The 19,007-nt window shown below is 44.6% G+C and overlaps 2 protein-coding genes across 8 annotated transcripts in view; one reads left to right on the top strand and one right to left on the bottom strand.

Annotated features, from left to right (window-relative positions):
- SMYD3 (SET and MYND domain containing 3) overlaps window positions 1-19,007 on the bottom strand; it is a 792,487-nt gene that overhangs the window by 27,672 nt on the left and 745,808 nt on the right. For 2 of the 5 annotated variants that reach the window (XM_077901372.1, XM_077901373.1), the window contains exons 12-13: window positions 7,683-7,750; window positions 4,297-5,853 (exon numbers count right to left, since the gene is read on the bottom strand). In XM_077901372.1, coding sequence (XP_077757498.1) covers window positions 5,805-5,853; window positions 7,683-7,750 — 117 coding nt within the window. In that variant the 3' untranslated portion in view covers window positions 4,297-5,804. Of the gene's footprint in view, window positions 1-4,296; window positions 5,854-7,682; window positions 7,751-19,007 lie in introns of those variants that run through there. The other 3 variants (XM_077901367.1, XM_077901370.1, XM_077901368.1) reach the window with 3 other exon arrangements.
- The window catches only part of KIF26B (kinesin family member 26B), a 439,262-nt gene that overhangs the window by 393,855 nt on the left and 26,400 nt on the right, over window positions 1-19,007 (top strand). The window lies entirely within an intron of this gene.

The raw sequence follows: 19,007 nt of genomic DNA, 5'->3' as shown, positions 1-19,007 counted from the left end.
TCAGACACAGAAAGACCTAGCAAATCATCAGATGCCACAGGTACAGTAAGTGGTAAGCTAGGATTAGACCTGGGATAGTTGAGCTCACAGCTGGCCCTTCCATTCACCATGCCATTCCCCAGGGTGTGGCATGATGAAAGCACACAGAGTTAGACCAGGTGGACCTGGGCTAGGGCTCAGCTCCACACAGGCTGCCTGTATGAATTAAGGGTGCTCAGGCTCCATCCGCACAATGTGGAGAGGGAAGTAACATACGGGAAGGCATTTGGTGCTCAGTAAAGTGCTGCAAGAATATGACAACAATCTCTCAAGTCTCTTTCAGAGTCATTATCAGGCCTTTGGGAGTCCTGTATAGAACAAGAAGAAACTCATTAGAGACGGAGGTGAAACCTCTCTCAGTGTGCCATAACCTGAGTCTAGACAGAGGGTTGAGTGCTTCACTACGGAATCCAGAGGAAACTGATGGCCATGTGGTCAGCTCTGTGACCCACAATAAGAAAGTGGTTTCTAGTGAATTTCAATCTATTCTCTAAAGGTTTGAGCAAATATAGCAGAATCCCATCATACCAAGCCTTCTTGCTATATAGATTTAAATAGAAAGTGAGTCTAGCCAGAGGCTCCTATGCATAAGGTCCAGAGATTATGAACTCCTTACATGATGTGGGCTGGCCAAGAAGGCACCTGTCCCCGGTCAGGACTGTCCCAACAAGTACCCCAGAGGCATTTATTTTTCTGGAGATTTTATTCACTAGAGTGAGAACTTGGAAGACCACCACAGTTGTGCTGATAATGATTGATTTGTTCAAATTTCCTAGGCAGTAGAGGGAGCTTTTTGTGACAAGTGAGCCACCCTGTCACTAGCGATAATTCAGGTGCCTAGAAGTCAGAGTCTTACGCTTTCAGGATATTTTTGGTGGTGGTGCTGTAATTTATTGTCAGGATTTTTTCCTTTTTCTCATAGGACTTTATATCCACATTACTGCTCGGTGCCAAACTATGCCCACAAAACACTCCCTACACCACCACCACCACTACCATTATTACCATCATGTGTCACCCCCCATGCTCAGTTCTTTATATATATATGTGTGTGTGTGTGTGTGTGTATATACATATATATAAATATATGTGTATATATATATATATATTAACTAATTTAATCTTCATTTTAACTCCATGGGGCCCATACTAGAAATCGACCAAAGAAGGTTCATTCCAAATGTCCTTTGTCACAGCAGCCTGGAGCATGCAGAAGCAAAAAGAAATCTGCAACTGCACTTGACTCACCTCTGCTAGTGGAGCTGGTAAGGGACAAAATCATAAACAAGCGAAGTTGGATTCCTGTGCCTCACTACCACCTCTGCACTCAAGGCTGGTGCTTCTTCCTTCCACTGGGTGACCCCTCACGTGACCCTCTCCACCCCCGTCCTCCTTTGGCACTGTTGCTGACAGCTCCCAGTGCCCAGGGTGTCAGTTACCCCCACACCTGCCTCAACACCAAGGTCTTCACAGGCTCTCCCTTCTCCTGCTCTGTGGCAGGGCAGTGTGGGATTACAATGGTCATATCCAAGAACCAACTAACAACATAGACAGTTGCCATTCTTCCCAACCTTATCAGCACTTGAACTGTCTGATTAAAAAAAAAAAATTGGTGGCCATCAGGTGGGTGTTGAATGGCAATATTGTAGTAACTTTAATTTGAATCTCCCTGATTACTGGGAAGGTGGAGTATCTTTTCATGTTTGTTGATTATTCTTCTCTGTGTTGCTTTTGCCCAGTTTTCTACAGAGTTGCTTCTCCTTTTGTTGATCAAATCAGGAATTCTTTGTAAACTCTGGATCCTACTCTTCTGTACCATTTTTCCAATCCCCACGGATCTGCAAGTCTCCTTTGGTCATCTACCAAGTGTCCAAACGTGCAGGGGGTCTGTGTCTGGGCTCTCTCCCACTGCTGATGCCAGACTGTCTCGGCCACTTTGGGCTCTGTGAGGTGTTTTTTTGTTTGTTTGTTTGTTTGTTTGTTTGTTTGTTTTTTGGTGAGTTCTTTATAGTACATTTGCTTTCCATTGAATGAATTTCTATCTCCTTTCCTCTACTTTCTTTTGGTTTGCTTTTCTATTCTTTATCTCCATCTGAAGATGCCTCCTTGATGTAATATTCTCTCTCTGCAATGTAAGCACTTAATTCTGTACATTGCCCACTAGGTACTGCTTTGTCTGTGTCCTCAAGTTTTGATAATGATGATGATTTCCACTCTCACTAGTTCAACATTCTTTCCAGTTTCCATTATATTTACTTTTTGATCCATGGAGCTAATGTCCACAGTTAAGTTATTTGGAATCAGTTGGGGCTGGCTTTGCTAGGGCAGGTACAGAGTACCTAGGGCTAGGTTGAGCCACTGTTAGAGGATTCATGCATTATTGTTGTTGTTGTTGTTGTTAGCATCCCAAATGCCATATATTAGCAGATCTTTCCACTCTGTCAGCTTGAACACACGTTATTTCTGGTCCCATGGAATGCTTGCTTGCTCTCTCTCTCTCTCTCCAGCTCTTTTCTTTTACTTTTCTTCTATTTTGCCCTACAAATTGTAGCTGCCTTGGCCTCCCCAAATTCTGACCTTTGTCTCACTGGTCTCAGTAGGGTAATGGCACTCCTTCTGAACCTCCTTCTTTGTCTCAGGGCCTCTCTAGGAGGTGAGCTGGAGTGCTCGCAGGGCTCCCATCATTAGTTTCTCTTCTCTCAAAGATTACTTTTCTCTGCTGCTCTTGCCCAGTATCCAAGACCCATTTTTGTGCTAATATTTTGTTTGGTTTTCTAGTTGTTTAAGGCTGTAGGGTAAATCTAGTTCCTTTTTTTTTTTTTCTTCTCAGCATGGCCAGAAGCAGAAATTGGTCATCTCTGATGAATTTCTTGTTTATTTTATTTCTTTAAACATCTTAATTTCCTTAAGCATGTTAATCAACTTTTTGTTGTTTATTTGTAATCTATGTTTGAACATCTCATTCGGCCATCTGTTGTTTCTGCTGGGTCTTTCTCATGGTGCCGCATTTCTTTGTGTGTATACTCTTACCCTGGGGCTACTCATTTGCATTCACATTTTATTTGTGAGAAATCTCTGAGATGGAGGATAAAGATGGTTTACTTTAGCATTTGTGTTTACTTCTGCTTGGTAACTGGGATCACTACCAATTAAGGATGTCCTGCATTACATTCTCCGGTTGAAAAATTTTAGACCACCCGGATATTGAGAATTAAAACTGCAAACTTGCATCAAACCAGCCTGTGGCTTCATATTCTCAGGACAATTTCTCTTCTAATCAGTGCCATATTTCGAGACAGACGTGAGTTACATGGTCAGGGGGCAGGTGGTATCGAAGGGGATTTTCCTATTAAAATCCTAACTTTGGGCAGGCTCTTGGCTGTGTCTTCTGTTTTCCATGCCCTTTGAAGCCATATAAAGCTAAGCTGAATATTACCTGGTTTGGCAAATGCCTTCAGGGTAAAAGCAAACTTCCATGTTCTGTTTGGTTCTAGTGAGTTCCCAACTTCGTTTATCTCTTTGGGCCTGACAATACCTCACTCCTACAAGCTCAGGAAACCATTCAATAAGATTTGTGAAAATATCTTCACCACAGTGTTTAATTGTACTTGATAAGAAGGTACCTGGACTACCATTTTGCTTTTTTGGATATTTTTCTATACTCTGTTATACATTTCTCTGTGTTCTAAATGATAAGTAAGGGAACCCTATAATTAATTCATGGTCCAAACTAGGACATTTTTCAAAGTAATAGAGTTAGTTAATATTATTAATTTGCTGAAATATTTTCTGACAAACCCATTAGTATTAGTGGATTCATAAAATAGTTGTAATCAAAATTACCTTAAAAAATAAAATATTTTCTTGCCAAAAAAATCATGTACACCAAAGAAAAAATTTAAAATATCTTTATATAGTGTCTCTCAGAACATTCAAGTAAGCAGGATACTTATTATCAATCCACTTTTGTGTATTTTAATCATTTTCCCCAAATCTATGCTTACTATGATGTCAATGGTGTCTTTTTTTTTTTTTTTGAGAGAGAGAGAGAGAGAGAAAGAGAATGCCTAGGTAAGGTCAGGGGAGAAGAAGACAGAGGATCTTAAGCAGCTCCATGCCCAGTGCAGTGGCTAAGAGTTGTTTTCATTTTATTTAAATGAATTTATTTTTAAAAATTCTTTATTTACATTCAATTTGATTAACATATAGTGTATTTAGTTTTAGAAGTAGAGCTCAGTAATTCATCAGTCTTATATAATCACATCAAATGCCCTCCTTAATGCCCATTACTCAGTGATCCCATCTCCTCCTCCTTCCCCTCCAGTGACCTTCGGTTTGTTCCTAGAGTTAAAGAGTCTCTATGGTTTGTCTTCAGGCTGAGACTTTTGTATTTCATTTGTTGAACACCTGGTAACAGACTTACAACTTATTTTGAACAAAGCGTGATCAAAATTTAAAAGACCCATTTCCAAAATTCCAATACGTTTTTGCAGAACACCGAGGTAAACTCATACAATATATTTCAAAGTTAAAAAAATATCTAATGTCAGCAATTTCCTATCATTTAAGCTAGTTCTTTAGAGTCCCAACATTTCTCAAATCTCACCGATGACAGACGGTGGAGAGAGAACTGCTCATTCCCCTAATAAAATAGTTGTTTGTTAACATAAAATTGATCACAAAATTTTTGTTCAGTCACTCTATATGTGTAAGTCTGGCAGATTTTGACAACCGTAGCTTGTTCTTCTCCAGGGAGAAACAGAAGTGTGTTTGAGACCCGTTACTTGTTATGTGAGTGCAGTAACCAGTGACAGGTGCATTTCTGCGTACATCTCTCCAGAGGTGGGAACGGCACGTCCTCAGGCAGGAGCCCTGTCCCCTGCATGTGTTCCACATGCTTCTCGTATGGGACCATGGAGGCTGGGAGTATCCAACTTCCCATCTCGTCATTTCAAGTCTTAATAATAGTATTTTGTTGTAAAAGAATGAAACACTTGAGACAACATAACCTGGGCAGGATGCAGGATAATACACATAAATGGAGACTTTTGTGGGCAAACTGGAACCTATGGTCAGCCTTGCAGAGCAGGGGGCTCATGGCATCTGTGTGTGCAGTCCTGGGGCGAGTAGAAGGCCTACCTCTTTCCTCCATTCTTCATGAATACTAGTTGGGTGAGCTACATCCCAACAAGCCTGTTTGTCTGAACAAGATTTTCTCGGTGTTAGTAGGAAGGGAAGAAGATGGGGCAGCTCCAGGCTCCACAGCAAGACCCTTCAGCATTACCATCTCCTCTGCTGATATCTGTGTCCCCCGTTGCTATTGTGGAACATCTGCTCTGGGTGCCAAAGGTATTGATGACTTTGACTCTACACATGGTTTTATCAGCCCTTTTACCCTATACACCCTGCTGAGACCAAACATTTTTACTCTGGAGACCTTGATTCTGTGCAGTATCAACCTCGGAAAAGCCATGGGATCGTAACACAGATGCAGTTGACAGACTGGTCTGACTTGACTTGGCCAGAGTCTTGTTTCAGCTGAGGGCTTTTTGGTGGATCTGGCTGTTCTTCTTGGGGGGAAGTTGTATACATTTTTTTAGAGGGGCCTGCCAGTAACCTGGGTGTAGACGTCCCCCATGTCATGTGTCCTAGAAGATGGTGGGCTGTGCACACCTGAGTAGGCCTGTCCTCTAGAATGCTTTGGGCAGCTGGCATCTCCCTGCCATCACTCAGGGGAGACTGGGAGCCTTCTGCTCCATGCTCGTTCAATCTGAGGCAGGGGCATCTGCCTTGGTTTTACTCTGACCGTGATTCCTATGATGAAAAAGAGAAGGTAGCACTTTGGAGTTAGGAGGCTTGGATGGGAGACTTCTTTTGATGGGGAAGGGTCTCATTCGATATTTATTTAAATATTTATAGAAAGGCAACACTAGGGGCACCTGGGTGGCTCAGTGGTTGAGTGTCTGCCTTTGGTTCAGGTCATGATATTGGGGTCCTGGGATCAAGTCCTGAATTGGGCTCCCTGTAGGAAGCCTGCTTCTCCCTCTGCCTATGTCTCTGCGTCTTTCATGGATAAATTTAAAAAGATTTAAAAAAATAAAATAAAAAGAAAGGCCTCTATGCAGATACTGTGATGGGTCCTAGATGTGTAGAAAGAAAAGAAGTGACCCCTGCCCATTTTATTCAGTTCTTTAAGAAGTAGGCATCCTTCGTGGTATGTAACTCACTGAGAGCCCTTCATAGAACTTCAGAATGACACTGTGATGTTTTGAAAAACATTTTTTAAAGGGGGGAGGCACAAAGAAATGGCATAGGAAGATGTGATTAACTCCTGATTTGCAAGCTTCTTGTCACTGGTGGCTTTGACAAACTGCCCAGTTAAGGATCTTGCAGGATGTCAGTGATTTGGTTCTGAACTCAAGCCACATTAACACCACGTAAGAAATGAATAGCCATTTGCGATTAGATGTATCAACTTAAAAGATTTAACTGTTGTGCCACAATAGCCTTTTTTTCACACAAAATCATTATCAACTGGAAAACTTGAATCCGCTTCCTTAGTTCTTTTTTGAGAAATATGCCATTTCTTCATGTCATTCCCCATTAAAATTCTGCAGACTCTGTCTCAAATTATTAAATGTTTACATTGTGGCCTCTGTGTAACATCATTTTTCAGACATGTGCCAGTAATGGAAATCATTCTCCAACTCAATTTCCTTTTAATTCCTTCCAATTACTATACACTGCCCTTCTGTGCCAAGAGCCAATCCCGGTGGTACATTTTGTGAAGACCATGGGATCATGTTTCTTTAAACCATATATGATAACAGAAGGCATTCTGGCAGAGTTGCCCTCATCATCTCCTGAAAGTTGGTTATACATGATTTCAAAAGAAGTGTATCCCTAGGCACATGTGTTTAACAACGGCCTTTCAAGTTCTCCCCAGCTGGTTCCTGGTTAGCAAGTAAAGAGAACCACATTGGGCAAGCATCTTCACAAAATTCCATAGTCAATGTCTGGTCACTCTTATTGGCAGGCCTATCACAGGAAAAGCAACTTTGGAAGGTTTTTGAACCATAGATGCCACAAATGTGAGTTAAAAATCTGAGAATATTGAAGAAATGAAGTGGCACTTCATTTGAAATGGCATTGGAGGACACTATCAAGAGACTGAAATGCCATGGAATGGGAGAAGGTCTTTGCAGATCATTTATGTAATATGGGATTCATACCCAGTATATATAAAGAACTCCTGCAAGTCAACAACAATAGCAAAAATTTAATTTGCTTCAAAAACAGGCAGAGGACCTGAATAGACATTTTGCAAAGAAGACGTACAGATGGCCAACAAACCCATGAAAAGATGTTCTGCATCATTAGCCACTAGAGAAATGCAAATAAAACCACAGTGAAATGCCACCTCACATCCATTAGGAGGGCTGTTATTAAGGAAACAGAAATAAATCTTGGCAACAATGTGGAGAAATTGAAGCCCTCACACGTGGCTGATGAGACTGTAGAAATTGTACAGACACCTTGGAAGATGGTCGGCAGTTCCTCAAATGTTAAAAATAGAATTGCTATATTATCCAGTGAATCCACTCCTAGGTATATGCTCAACAGCAATGAAAGCAGCAACTTACCCAGATGCTTGTCTACCCAGGTTCACAGCAGCATCCTTCACAACAGCAGGTAGAGACTTTCCAAGTGTCTATCAGTAGGTGAATGGAAACCAGAATGTGGTTATGTCCAGGCATTGGAATATTGTTCAGCTCAACTAGATACTAAAATGACTAAAATAGTAAATTTTATGTTGTGTATATTTTGGTACAATAAAAAGAAGAAAAGGAAAGGCAGGTGATTTCCAAGGACACGAAGTCCTTGGGAGTTTCCAGGACTGTCAGACTTTTCTTTTATTTATTGGTTTATTTTTTGGTGGTGGTTGGGAAAGATTTGGGAGAAGGCGAAATGCAAGAGTAGGATTTCATTATGTCAAGAATTCCATTTGTAACCTTCATTTAAGTCTCTTTTTGAGAATTCTTTAAAAATCTACGGAGAAAGACAGAAGTGAGTGGGTATCAGGGGAGGGGCTCTCTATCACCAGGACAACATGACTCTTGCCACCATCTCTGTCACCCATCAGTGCCTAACTCCCTTTTGGATTACTGCAAAGGCTCTGACCTTGGAGTTAATGCACGCTCACTTGAAGAACAGCAAAGTTTCCACACAGTACAGTGAGCCCGTCTTTACCCAGAGTATATGTAAATGACTATAATGCAACATAACTGAGATATTTCCTTGTCCCTCAACCAGTAAAGCTGTCCTGCATGGCTGCGGTGGCTCTATAAAACATGACTGGACTATAGGAATGTCTAAGCATCGATAATGGCTGAGGCCAGAAGAAGTTTTTATAGTTTACATACAGAGTTATATTAGTTTCAGATACCATGTAGTGATTCACAACTATACATTACTCAGTGCTCATCACGGAAGGTGCCCTCCCTTAATCCCCATTTCACCCATCCTCCCACTCACCTCCCCTCTGGTAACCACTAGTTTGTTCTCTAGGGTTAAGAGTCTGTTTCTTGGTCTGTCACTTTTTTTTCATGTTCGTTTGTTTTGTTTCTTAAATTCCATATGCATGAAATCACATGGTATTTCTCTTTCTCTCTTTGACTTATTTCGCTTAGCATTATACTCTCCAGCTCCATTCCATGTGGTTGCAAATGGCAAGATTTCATTCCTTTTATGGCTGAGTAATATTCCACTGTATATATACACCACTTCTTTATCCATTTATCTACTGATGGGCACTTGGGCTGCTTCCATCACTTGTGGGGTCAAATGAATTTTTAAAAGGAAGTGAAGCTTCATGGGATGCCTAGGTGGCTCAGATGGTTAAGCATCTGCCTTTGGCTCAGGTCATGATCTCAGACTTCTGGGATTGAGCCCTGCTTTGGGTCCCCTGCTCAGTGGGAGAATCTGCTTCTCCCTCTCCCTCTGCTCCTCTTCCCTCCCTGGCTTGTACTCTCTCTCTCTCTCTCTCTCTCAAATAAATAAAATCCTTTTTAAAAAAGAGAAGTGAAACTTCAGAAAATGGGGAAAATGTCAAAGTCCTATTTATATTCTGAACTGCAGTAAACAATAAAAACATTACTCCTAATCTGGTCCTACAGATTAAACAATGTTAGATTGTCTAACATCTAACAATGTTAGATTAAATAATCTAACATCTAATATTAAACAATCTAACATTAAACAATCTAACATCTAACAATGTTAGATTAAACAATGAGCATGCATCTATTACAGATCAGTCTGCAGAGGATCTTGTTATTGACTCATTAAGCACCTCTTGATAGAATCTTAAGCTTCATTAACGTACACAATTTTTGGCAATCTGTGAATTCAGGGGAAAACTTTGGGCCTGTTTCCTATTTTCTAAGGTCTATAATTTGCCTTCTAGGTTATTGTTTTTAGTTTTCCCTTGTCTTGTTTTTCATCAAAGTGTTGACTTTCTTAGCTCCCCATCATGCTAAGCAAAGTAAAAATAAATACAGGATCTTTCCCCTTCTGTCACAGAGCTAATATGTCATTAACATTTTCCAAGTTACTGTAAAGAAAGGTCGAAATAAAAAGATCAAAATAAAAGTACAGCTCCTACCCTCAAGGTTCTCAGGATCTAGCTAGCTGGAATTAGCCACACTGTGGGATTTGAGAGCGTAGTCCTCAAATTGCCAAGTCAGCCCCAGACTTCTGTAGAGTCCAACTATAACATTAGAAGAGTTCATAAAGCCACTCTCACTTCTGACACCAAAGGCAAGTTTGAAGGGTCCCCCCAAACCACGCGCAAGTTTAGTAATTCATTAGGAAGACTCAAAAACTCACTGGGAATACTGACAATGATTCACTACAGAGAAAGGGTACAGATCAAAACTAGCCCAAGGAAGAGGCACATAGGGTTCCAAATGCGAAGCTTCTGTTGCCCTGTCCCATCCAGTCAACATGGGTTACTCTCCCAGTGTCTGTGTGTGACAGTAAGCACAAGTATTGCCACCCAGAAAGCTCACTTGAGCTTTGATGTGCAGAGTTTTTATTGGGGGTACATTCTATAGGCATGATTGATTGATTTCCCACATGGTTGCACGTGGTCTACAGGTTAACTCATACTGCATGGTCCAAAGTCCCTGACCTAAATCACACGGTTGGTCTTTGTGGTGTGGTCAGACCCCACCCTAAGACTGTCAGGTGTTTCCCTTTGATCTGGTATAGCCAATCCCTGCCCTAAACAAAGACCCTTCTAACAAGTATGACATAGATTATCTCCCAGAGGCTGAGGACAAAGACTAGACCTCTTTGGCCAAAGCCATATTCTCTACAACACAAGAACTCTGAGCAGAGAGGAAGTAGGTGGATTTTGTGGTAGTGGAAGTAGGGCTTAAGGTGAGCTTGGTTGACCACTGAAATGTTTGAAGAGCAACAGAAGGCCTATGGAATATTCCCAAACAAGAGAACTTTTAAGGAAGGATATGATAAATACCATTTAAAATGTGAAGGGACAGTGTGTGCACAAGGATTATTCTTACCCAGTATGCACCTAGAATACAGGGAGTGCCCATGGTTAGAAGCATAAGGAAGATTTAAGTTCAGTATAAGAAAGAGCCTTCTGATAATTGAGGCTATTCAAAAATATTACACAGGCTGCCCCAGGAGTTGGTAAGTTCTCAGTCATTAAAAATATTCTGGCAGAAAGCAGATCAGCTGCTACAGTGGCAGTTCTTTGCAAGGAAATGCAATGACCCCTGAGAACCCTTTCAACTGTGATTCTCTGTGCTTCTAAAAATATTGTTCAACCTGACTCAGACTGGAATCTGTGGACTGTCTCTACTGTGATTCTCATTGTATGAATTACCTTAAAGTACTTTATGGCATCCCTGTGTGCTACAGCCTTGGAATGAATGTACATTTTCCAGAGCGGAACCTAGAATATCTGGGGCAATTCAGATTCTACTAATTCTGAGTGGTCTGCAACTCAATGGAAGTTTTTCCTTGCTCTAGATGAGAGTCTTGAGTTGTTAAGGAAGTGAGTAACATACAAAAAAGTTTTCACACAACATATTTAGCTTCTGAAAGTGAAGCCATGTGTTATGATCAGTTCAGTCATTTCAAATATGTCTTTTTAAAAAAGATTTATTTATTTGACAGAAGGAGAGAGAATTGGGAGGAGGAGCAGAGGGAAGAGCCTGGTGCGGGGCTCGATCTTGTGACCCTAAGACCATGACCTGAGCCAAAATAAAAAATCAGACGCTTAACTGACTGAGCCCGTCAGTTATCCATTCATCTACTTATGGGCACCTGGGCAGGTTGACTTAATGTGGATTTTATCTTATTCAGATAAATAGGACACTGATACCCAGGGTCAGACGGATTCATGGAGCCCAGATTTCCTTAGACTTCATCTTCCTATGTGGACAGTGGTAAACTATTGAAGTCATAAAGCAGGTTTCATTGGCCCCAACCCATACATTCAGTGTAAAGCCTTTAGATTATGTGAACTGGCTTTCCATCCAGATCGTTTCCAATGTCCCATTCTCATGAATGCCTGTCACATGCCTCATCCTGCCAGGGACAGTGCTGCTTCACTTACAATAGCAGGCCCCTGTGGGGCACCATCCCTTCTTTCCCGCCTCCCATGGGGCACTGCCACCAAAGTTCTAGAGCCACCATGGTGTCAGCCCTAAATTAGCAGGATTGCAAGGAGATGAGGCATCTCTCCCATGTATTTTTTTAAAGGATTTATTTACTTTTTTTTAGGGAGAGAATGCACAAGAGGGGGTAGAAGGAGAGGGAGTCCTCAAGCAGACTCCACACTGAGCCTGGAGCCCAACGTGGGGCTTGATCTCATGACCTTGAGACCATGACCTGAGCCAAAACCAAGAGTTGGACACTTAACTGACTGAGCCCCCAGGTGCCCCACATCTCTCTTGTGTATTACCCTGGGTCAGAGGCCTTCCGAAATGGTGCCGTTTGTGCCTCAGGGTTCTAAAATGTCAGATAAAGAACCCTGTGAGTGAACGATTAGATTAACCTTGTCTACTCCCTCTGGTTACCATTTTAGGCCTTCCACCAACAGGGGTCTCAGGTTAAGCAGGGCACATACTCCTCCCTGAGGCCATAGTGATCAGATCACTGAGGCTGGTCCTTCAGCTGGCAAGGAGTGGTTCTCCACAGGGAGAACCTGTGCTCTCTGAGCTCTCTCCTGATGAGGGAGTCACCACCTCTCACACAGCTAGATGCCAGTGCTTCTAGAGGCACCTCTAACACATGTGCCAGGGCTTTATTACACAAGCCAGAGGCCCTGTCACTAGAGATCTGAGAACTGTTCTTCTCTGCCGTGGTTGCCTTATTATGCACTCTACCCCCAGCGCCCCACAAGGGAGGCCTGCTTATGCCATTTGCAGCACAAATGCAGCAGTAGTTGAACCACTCTAACTTCACATAACTCTTTTTGAAAATGCCATTAGGATAGCATTGGGGTGCCTGGGTGTCTCAGTGGGTGAAGTGTCTGCCTTTGGCTCAGGTCATGATCTCAGGGTCCTGGGATCAAGTCCCACATCGGGCTCCCTGCTCAGTGGGGAGTCTGCTTCTCCTTCTCCCCCTGCTTGTACTTGTGTACACTCCCTCACTCTTACATGCTCTCTCAAAAATAAATAAATAAAATCTTTTAAAAGAGGTGGGGGGTACCTGGTTGGCTCAGTGATTGAGTGTCTGCCTTGGGCTCAGGGCATGATCCTGGAGTCCCAAGATTGAGTCCCACATCAGGCTCCCTGCATGGAGCCTGCTTCTCCCTCTGCCTATCTCTGCCTTTCTCTGTCTCTCATGAATAAATAAATAAAATCCTTAAAAAAACTTTTTTTAAAAGGATAGCATGGCTTGTCCCAAGCATTTGATTCTTTTATAGTACCAGAGCCAGATCATTCATGCCCTAAAACATTGGCACCATTGAGGGGAACATGGCCCAGGAAAGTCCGTTCCCACAGAGAAGACCACTTCCCCAAAGAGAAGGTGTACGAAGTCTTCTCCCAAAAGTGTGTGAGTCTGTCAAATGATCATGAAAAGTGGGCCACAGCATCTCTTACAAACCAACTCAAGGCAAGTACTTTCCGCCCTGCGGATGGATTCAATCTGTTAGCTCAACAATGTCACAAAGGCATTTGCTTGGGACCTAGAGGTCAGGCAGAGGCAAGAACTGCCCTCATCCAAGGGGACCCTGGTCCCCAATACTTGGGCTGGCCTCGGGAGTCACTGGTGACCCCTGGTTGACAGTAGGAAAGGACATTCACAGACCACTAGGGTATGAATGGGAAGGAGGCAGGGCCAGTGGGACAGAGAGTGTCAAGTACCATTTGAGAGGCCAGAACCAGCTCAAGTTCATGACGTTATCCTACCTCTTCTTTTCCTTTCTGTCCATGCTTCCTTTTCACTGTCGCCTCTCCTCCTGGGGTCAGTGGGTGGATACAGGGGCCTGAGGGCCTGAGTGCAGGGCCATGAGGTCAGAACTCCTAGAGCTGGGTTGAGACCTAGAAACTCTTGCCTGCCATGTCAAGCTGTCTGTCTGAGGTGCTACAACACATTCCAGCAGTTTCCAGGTAAAGTGGGCAGAAAGCAGGATGGTTTCCAGAATGCACTGTGGCTCCAGGGCCGTATCCTTAAGAATGTGAAGGATGCCAGTGTTTTCTTGGTATTTAAATATTAATTGTTATCTTTTTTTAAAAAAAAAGATTTTATTTATTTATTCACAAGAGACACAGAGAGAGGCAGACACAGACAGAGGGAGAAGCAGGCTCACTATGGGGAACCTGACACAGGACTTGATCCTAGGACCTTGGAATCATGACCTGAGCCAAAGACACATGCTCAACCACTGAACCACCAAGGTGTCCCTTAATTGTTATCTTGATTCAGATATCTGATGCTCACCAGATTTCCATTCTGGGATGCCGAATGTGTGTGTGTTTTCCATTCTGGGATGCCGATGGCATAGCACTTAAGGAAAAACACTCTCTTGTTTGTGGAGAAGAACATGCGTGTGTGCATGCGTGGTAGGCGCCCATGTGTCCGTGTTTGTGATTTATATGTCTGCTGTGGTCCTAGCCACCCACAGGAGTCTTTCTCTTGCAGATTGTTCTGGAGCTTAACTAGTTTTCTGGATTAACTAAGCGCCTTTTTTTTTCCCCACGTTCTATTAAGAATCGACATGAGCAGGGCCCCTGGTGGCTCAGTCAGTTGGGCGTCTGCCTTCCACTCAAGTCATGATCTCAGGGTCTTGGGATCGAGCCCTGCTCAGCAGGAAGTTTGCTTCTCCCTCTGCCTCTCCCCCACTTGTGCTCTCTCTTTCTTAAATAAATAATTTTTTTAAAAAATTGACATGAGCAAAAAGGCAGTGTCATCTTGCTTTGTTCTTAGCCATCATTGTGTTTGTACTAAAGTGGGCCCACATGTATTCTGATGCACATCCACAGTCCAGCTTGTGAGGAGCAGGGCTGAAGGGAGTCCCATGGGGCCGTGGGCAAGTTGCCTGATGTGGCGATTCAGAGCTCACCACCTCGGTCTCCTTCAGAAGGACACAGTTCACAGATGTCCCACTTTGTACCTCCAGGGGTCTATCACCAGCTTTCTGGAAACTTCACATTGCTCATGAAAGGAAAGACCTTTTTCCCATGAAATGACCTGGCTGGCACCACAGTGTAGCTGTAGCAGGAGCCCCAAACCTCTCACCAGCTGGGATGCTCTGGGAGGGCTACCTCCCCCAGGGCCCCCAAACAACATGCTGCAGATACCAAACCACCCTTCAGAAGGGATTCAGAATTTTGCGGGGTGTTTTGGGCAAATAAATGTCTGTCATGAAGGAGAATCCCAGCCCAGGAGACAGACTGCTGTCGCCATGGAGCTGTGGGTGTTGCTAGCAATCAGGGAGTTACAGTGACGATGGGACAGCCCTCGACCTCGGAGGGGTCTTTCCTGATCACCTGCAGTGTTAGAGGTTGTACCGTTGGCTTTAACACATGATGTTGTAATGTGTGTTTACCTGTGTGTGCCTTGCTGGGTAGCCAGATCGGAGTACGGCCTGCCCCCCCCCCTCCTGCCCTGGGTAAAGGACCAGATCGTGAACATCTGTGGCTTTATGGGCCACACAGGCTCTGAGGCAACCACTCAGGTCTGCTGCGGTAGCACCAAAGCAGCCAGAACCGACATGTGAATAGGCATGGCTGTGTTCCAATAAAACTTTATTTATAAAAACAGGTGGTGGGCTGGGTTTGACCCGTAGGCCCTGGTTTGTCAGCCCATGTACATGCTCATCATGCTCTCTCAGCATTATTACTATTAAAATTTGTTCACAATCCCGCTCTTTTTGTATCTTCTTGCTGTGCCTAATAAAAAGTTGGCTTGTTTTAAGAAGCAAGACATTTTTTCCAAAAATCTAAAAGATGTATGCCGTTTGGGGTGGGAGGGAGGTGGAAATATGTGTGCATAGAACACGGCTGTTTCTAAGAGTGGGACAGCTCTTCCTCAGGACTCCAGTTGGCTCTGTTGTCACTGGTCCCCTCCTGCCCCACTGTCTTGCACAGCCAGGACCCCTCCCACATGGCCCCCGAGTCCCTGAATCCCTCACCCAGCCCGGCTCTGGCATTCTGGGGCTGCTAGCTTCACACCTGTTGTTTCTCTTCATCTTGCCTCAGCCTGGATGCAAAGGCTCAGACCAGATCTCTGGGACTTTTGCCCTAGAAACTCTATTGAATTTTTATTTTCCTACCAAAGACACTGAGTGAAATCTACAGTTTTTCAGCCGTTAGTACCGTGCCCCTTCTTTCACCTTCCAGCCCCAACTTAACTGTCTTTGTTCCAAGTTAAAAGATCATCACGGAGTGGAAAAAAACCCCAAAGCTTTATAGCCACCATTTTTCATTCCCATAAGGATACATTTGGGGGTCTAGAGAGGCCCATGTGAGACAGTCTTGCTCGTGGTTTTACTGGCTTTCCTCGAGCAGAGCTAAAATGCTGGTTGCCAAGCAACACACATGCCCTGGCTTCTTCCAACGATGTGGACTTGGGGGGAAAAAAACCCGTCCTATGATTGACTCATGAATGGGGAATCATGTGGAAAGGCACAGGGCAAACAGTCGGTGTAACAACGTTCTGTTTATTCCGGCTCCTTTGCCCTGAGGACTTACATGGAGCAGTGAGCAGAGTGTGCCCTCAGCAGTGTGCCCCTGACTAACACGCGTGTTCATTAGGGACTTGGTAGCACCGTCGACCTCGTCCCCCACAGATTCCATATTCGCGAATTATGTTTTGCTGTCATGTGCAGACGTGCATGGTGGCCAAACCTTGAGTGGCTGATGCGCCAGTTCCCCAGGAGGTGGGGCAAGCCCGCGCTCTGCCTCTCTCCCTGTAAACAAGGGCCGTGTTGTTTGTATTCGTGTGATTGTGTTGGTGGTTTCACTGTTTACAGTGGCCCCCCAGTGCGGTGGGGGTGTCTGGTGTTCCTTGGTGCAAGAAGGCTGTGATGTGCCTTATGGAGAAGTTACTTGTGCTAGAGAAGCTTCGTTCAGGTGTGAGTGATAGTGCTGTGGGCATGAGTTCAGTGTTCATGAATCAACAGTATGGTTCATCCAGAAAAAGGAAGAGTGGATTCAGTGATCTATACATCAGGCTGCTCCAGAAAGTATATAAAGTCACATCTGAAGTGCATGACAAAGCTGTGGAGGAAAAACTAGCTATATTTGTGGGTCTATAAGAGAACTTTCTTATTTTGATAAAATTCTTTATAGAAAAGCACAGTGGATAATATTGTGAGGCTGAAAGCCAAAAAAATTTATGTTCCTGTTACCCAGAATGAGAAAACGTTAAACTCTTCTCAGCTAGTGTTTTATTGTAAAGAAATAGTGCATATCATTCATTACTTGTATGAAAGGTGTACTCAATTGGGTGTCTTTAAACAGGAACACATGGAACAAGGTTACGTACTGATTCGTTGCTGGGTACTCTCCCTGGCGGTGTTCACTGCCTCACTATGCACAGGGACTTGAAAGAACACAACCCCCAAGAACGGTAAGGATGGACTGAGATGATGACAGCTTCCCCCAATGGGATCTGTCTTCTCCTTGAAGACATGGGGAAGACGAAGCCCCAGCCCCATCCGGGTGCAGTGTCCCGGCTAAGTGTGTCTGCCGGGGATGGGACCTGACTTCCTGCCTGGCCATCAGCTCCAGGAGCGTCCCTAATGCACCTGCTGGAAACATTGTGAAGGATGTTACATGTTTACAGCTGGGCCTAGATCCTCCTGCACACTCCACTTACCTGTCTATCCATTAAGGCTGTTATAACAGAATACCACAGACTGGGGGCGGGAGGTGGGGAGATGCTGACATTTCTCTCTGTTCTCAAGGCTGGAAGTCCAATAAGGTACCGGCAGAGCTGGTGTCTGGTGAACAGCCGCCTTCTTGCAACAGCCTCATATGCCAGAAGGGGCCAGGAAGCTCCAGCAAGCTCCTCTATTTATTAGAGCCCGATTCCCAGTCACGAGGGCGCCACTCTCAGGAGTAGATGCCTCCCGGAGGGCCCCACCTCCTAATGGCATCACTTTGGGGGTTAGGTTTCAAACTACAAGTTTGAGGAATCTGCTCAGTCCATAACACTGTCCTTCCATGACTGTGACCACTGACTGTTTTGCTTGAAGGGAAACCCTGATGTGTTTTTTAAACTGCCCTGGACTCAGCCACAGTGAACCCCATGTCCTGATCTGACACCCTAATTGGTTCCAGGTGGAAAGGCAAATGATGGTTCGTATACCATGGCCTTGCTCCCTGAAGGCCAGATGTAGGTCACGTGTGAAATGGTTCCCCTGCTTTTAAGGCCTCGTCTCCACTGACAGCAGCCTGCCTCTCACACCGGCTCTGCCGAACTGGACAGCACCTCCACCCCCCCCCCCCCCCCCGCACCAGCTCTGCAGGGGTGGCTGGCGGACAGCCCGGCGGGGACAGGGATGTGAGGGCTGGCCCTCTGCACCTGGCATCACAAACATGATACAGAGCTAAGTACACAGGGCCTGGGGAAACACAGAGCCTGCCTCTGCCCTTGGGATCAGGGAAGGAAGGCTCTGGAGCCGAAATAACATCTGGCAGCGGCTGAGGGGATGAGAGCTGATGATGACGTAAGCAGAAGACTTTTAAGAGCAAGGCAGGGAGAAGGTTAGGACAAGAGTAGGAATGGAAAAACATGAGCCACTGCTCCAGATCAGTTTTTGAAGAGCCTGGAAACACCATCTCTGAACTCCCAGGCCTCATCACCACTCAGGGCCCTGGCCCCACACAGTACCTGCTAAGTCCCCAGAGGAGCACTTTCTAGAAAGTTCTGAGTTCCTGCTGAGTACTTGGGCCTATGTCTGCACCCCCGTCCCCCCCACCCCGCGCTTGTAATCAGGAAACGAAACAGCTTCTCCTCCATTCCTGCTGTGTGCAAATACAAGAGTAAGAGACAATGGTAACAAAGCTCTCGCAACTTCGTGCAAACCGCATATATTACAAACACACAGATCTTCCATACGAGTTTGTGGCTGGTAGGCTGCTTTCCCTTGCAGGGACCCCTGGCATGTGGACACCTGCAGAGAAGAGCCATGCCCAGAGCCGTTCTATCCTGCTCCTTCCTCTCACTTCTATCCCCAGGTCCCATCAGGGGCAGTGTCCTGTGTGCGGACACAGATGCACAGGATTACCCCTGACCGCAGGACAGCAGTGCCAAGGGAGGTGTTTTGCATGGAGTCCATCCCTGGGGTTAGAAGCACTTGCTCAGCTGCCAACTACAAATAGCCCCATGCTAGAAAATGATGCTCATTAGTATGCCATTTTTTTTTTTTTAAAAAGGGGAAAAAATCGCCACTTCCCCCAACAAAAAGAGTCACGTAGAGG

Source organism: Canis aureus, chromosome 6 (genome assembly GCF_053574225.1).
Source record: "Canis aureus isolate CA01 chromosome 6, VMU_Caureus_v.1.0, whole genome shotgun sequence".
Classification (NCBI taxonomy): Eukaryota; Metazoa; Chordata; class Mammalia; order Carnivora; family Canidae; genus Canis; species Canis aureus.
This window is presented reverse-complemented; position numbering and strand designations above follow the sequence as displayed.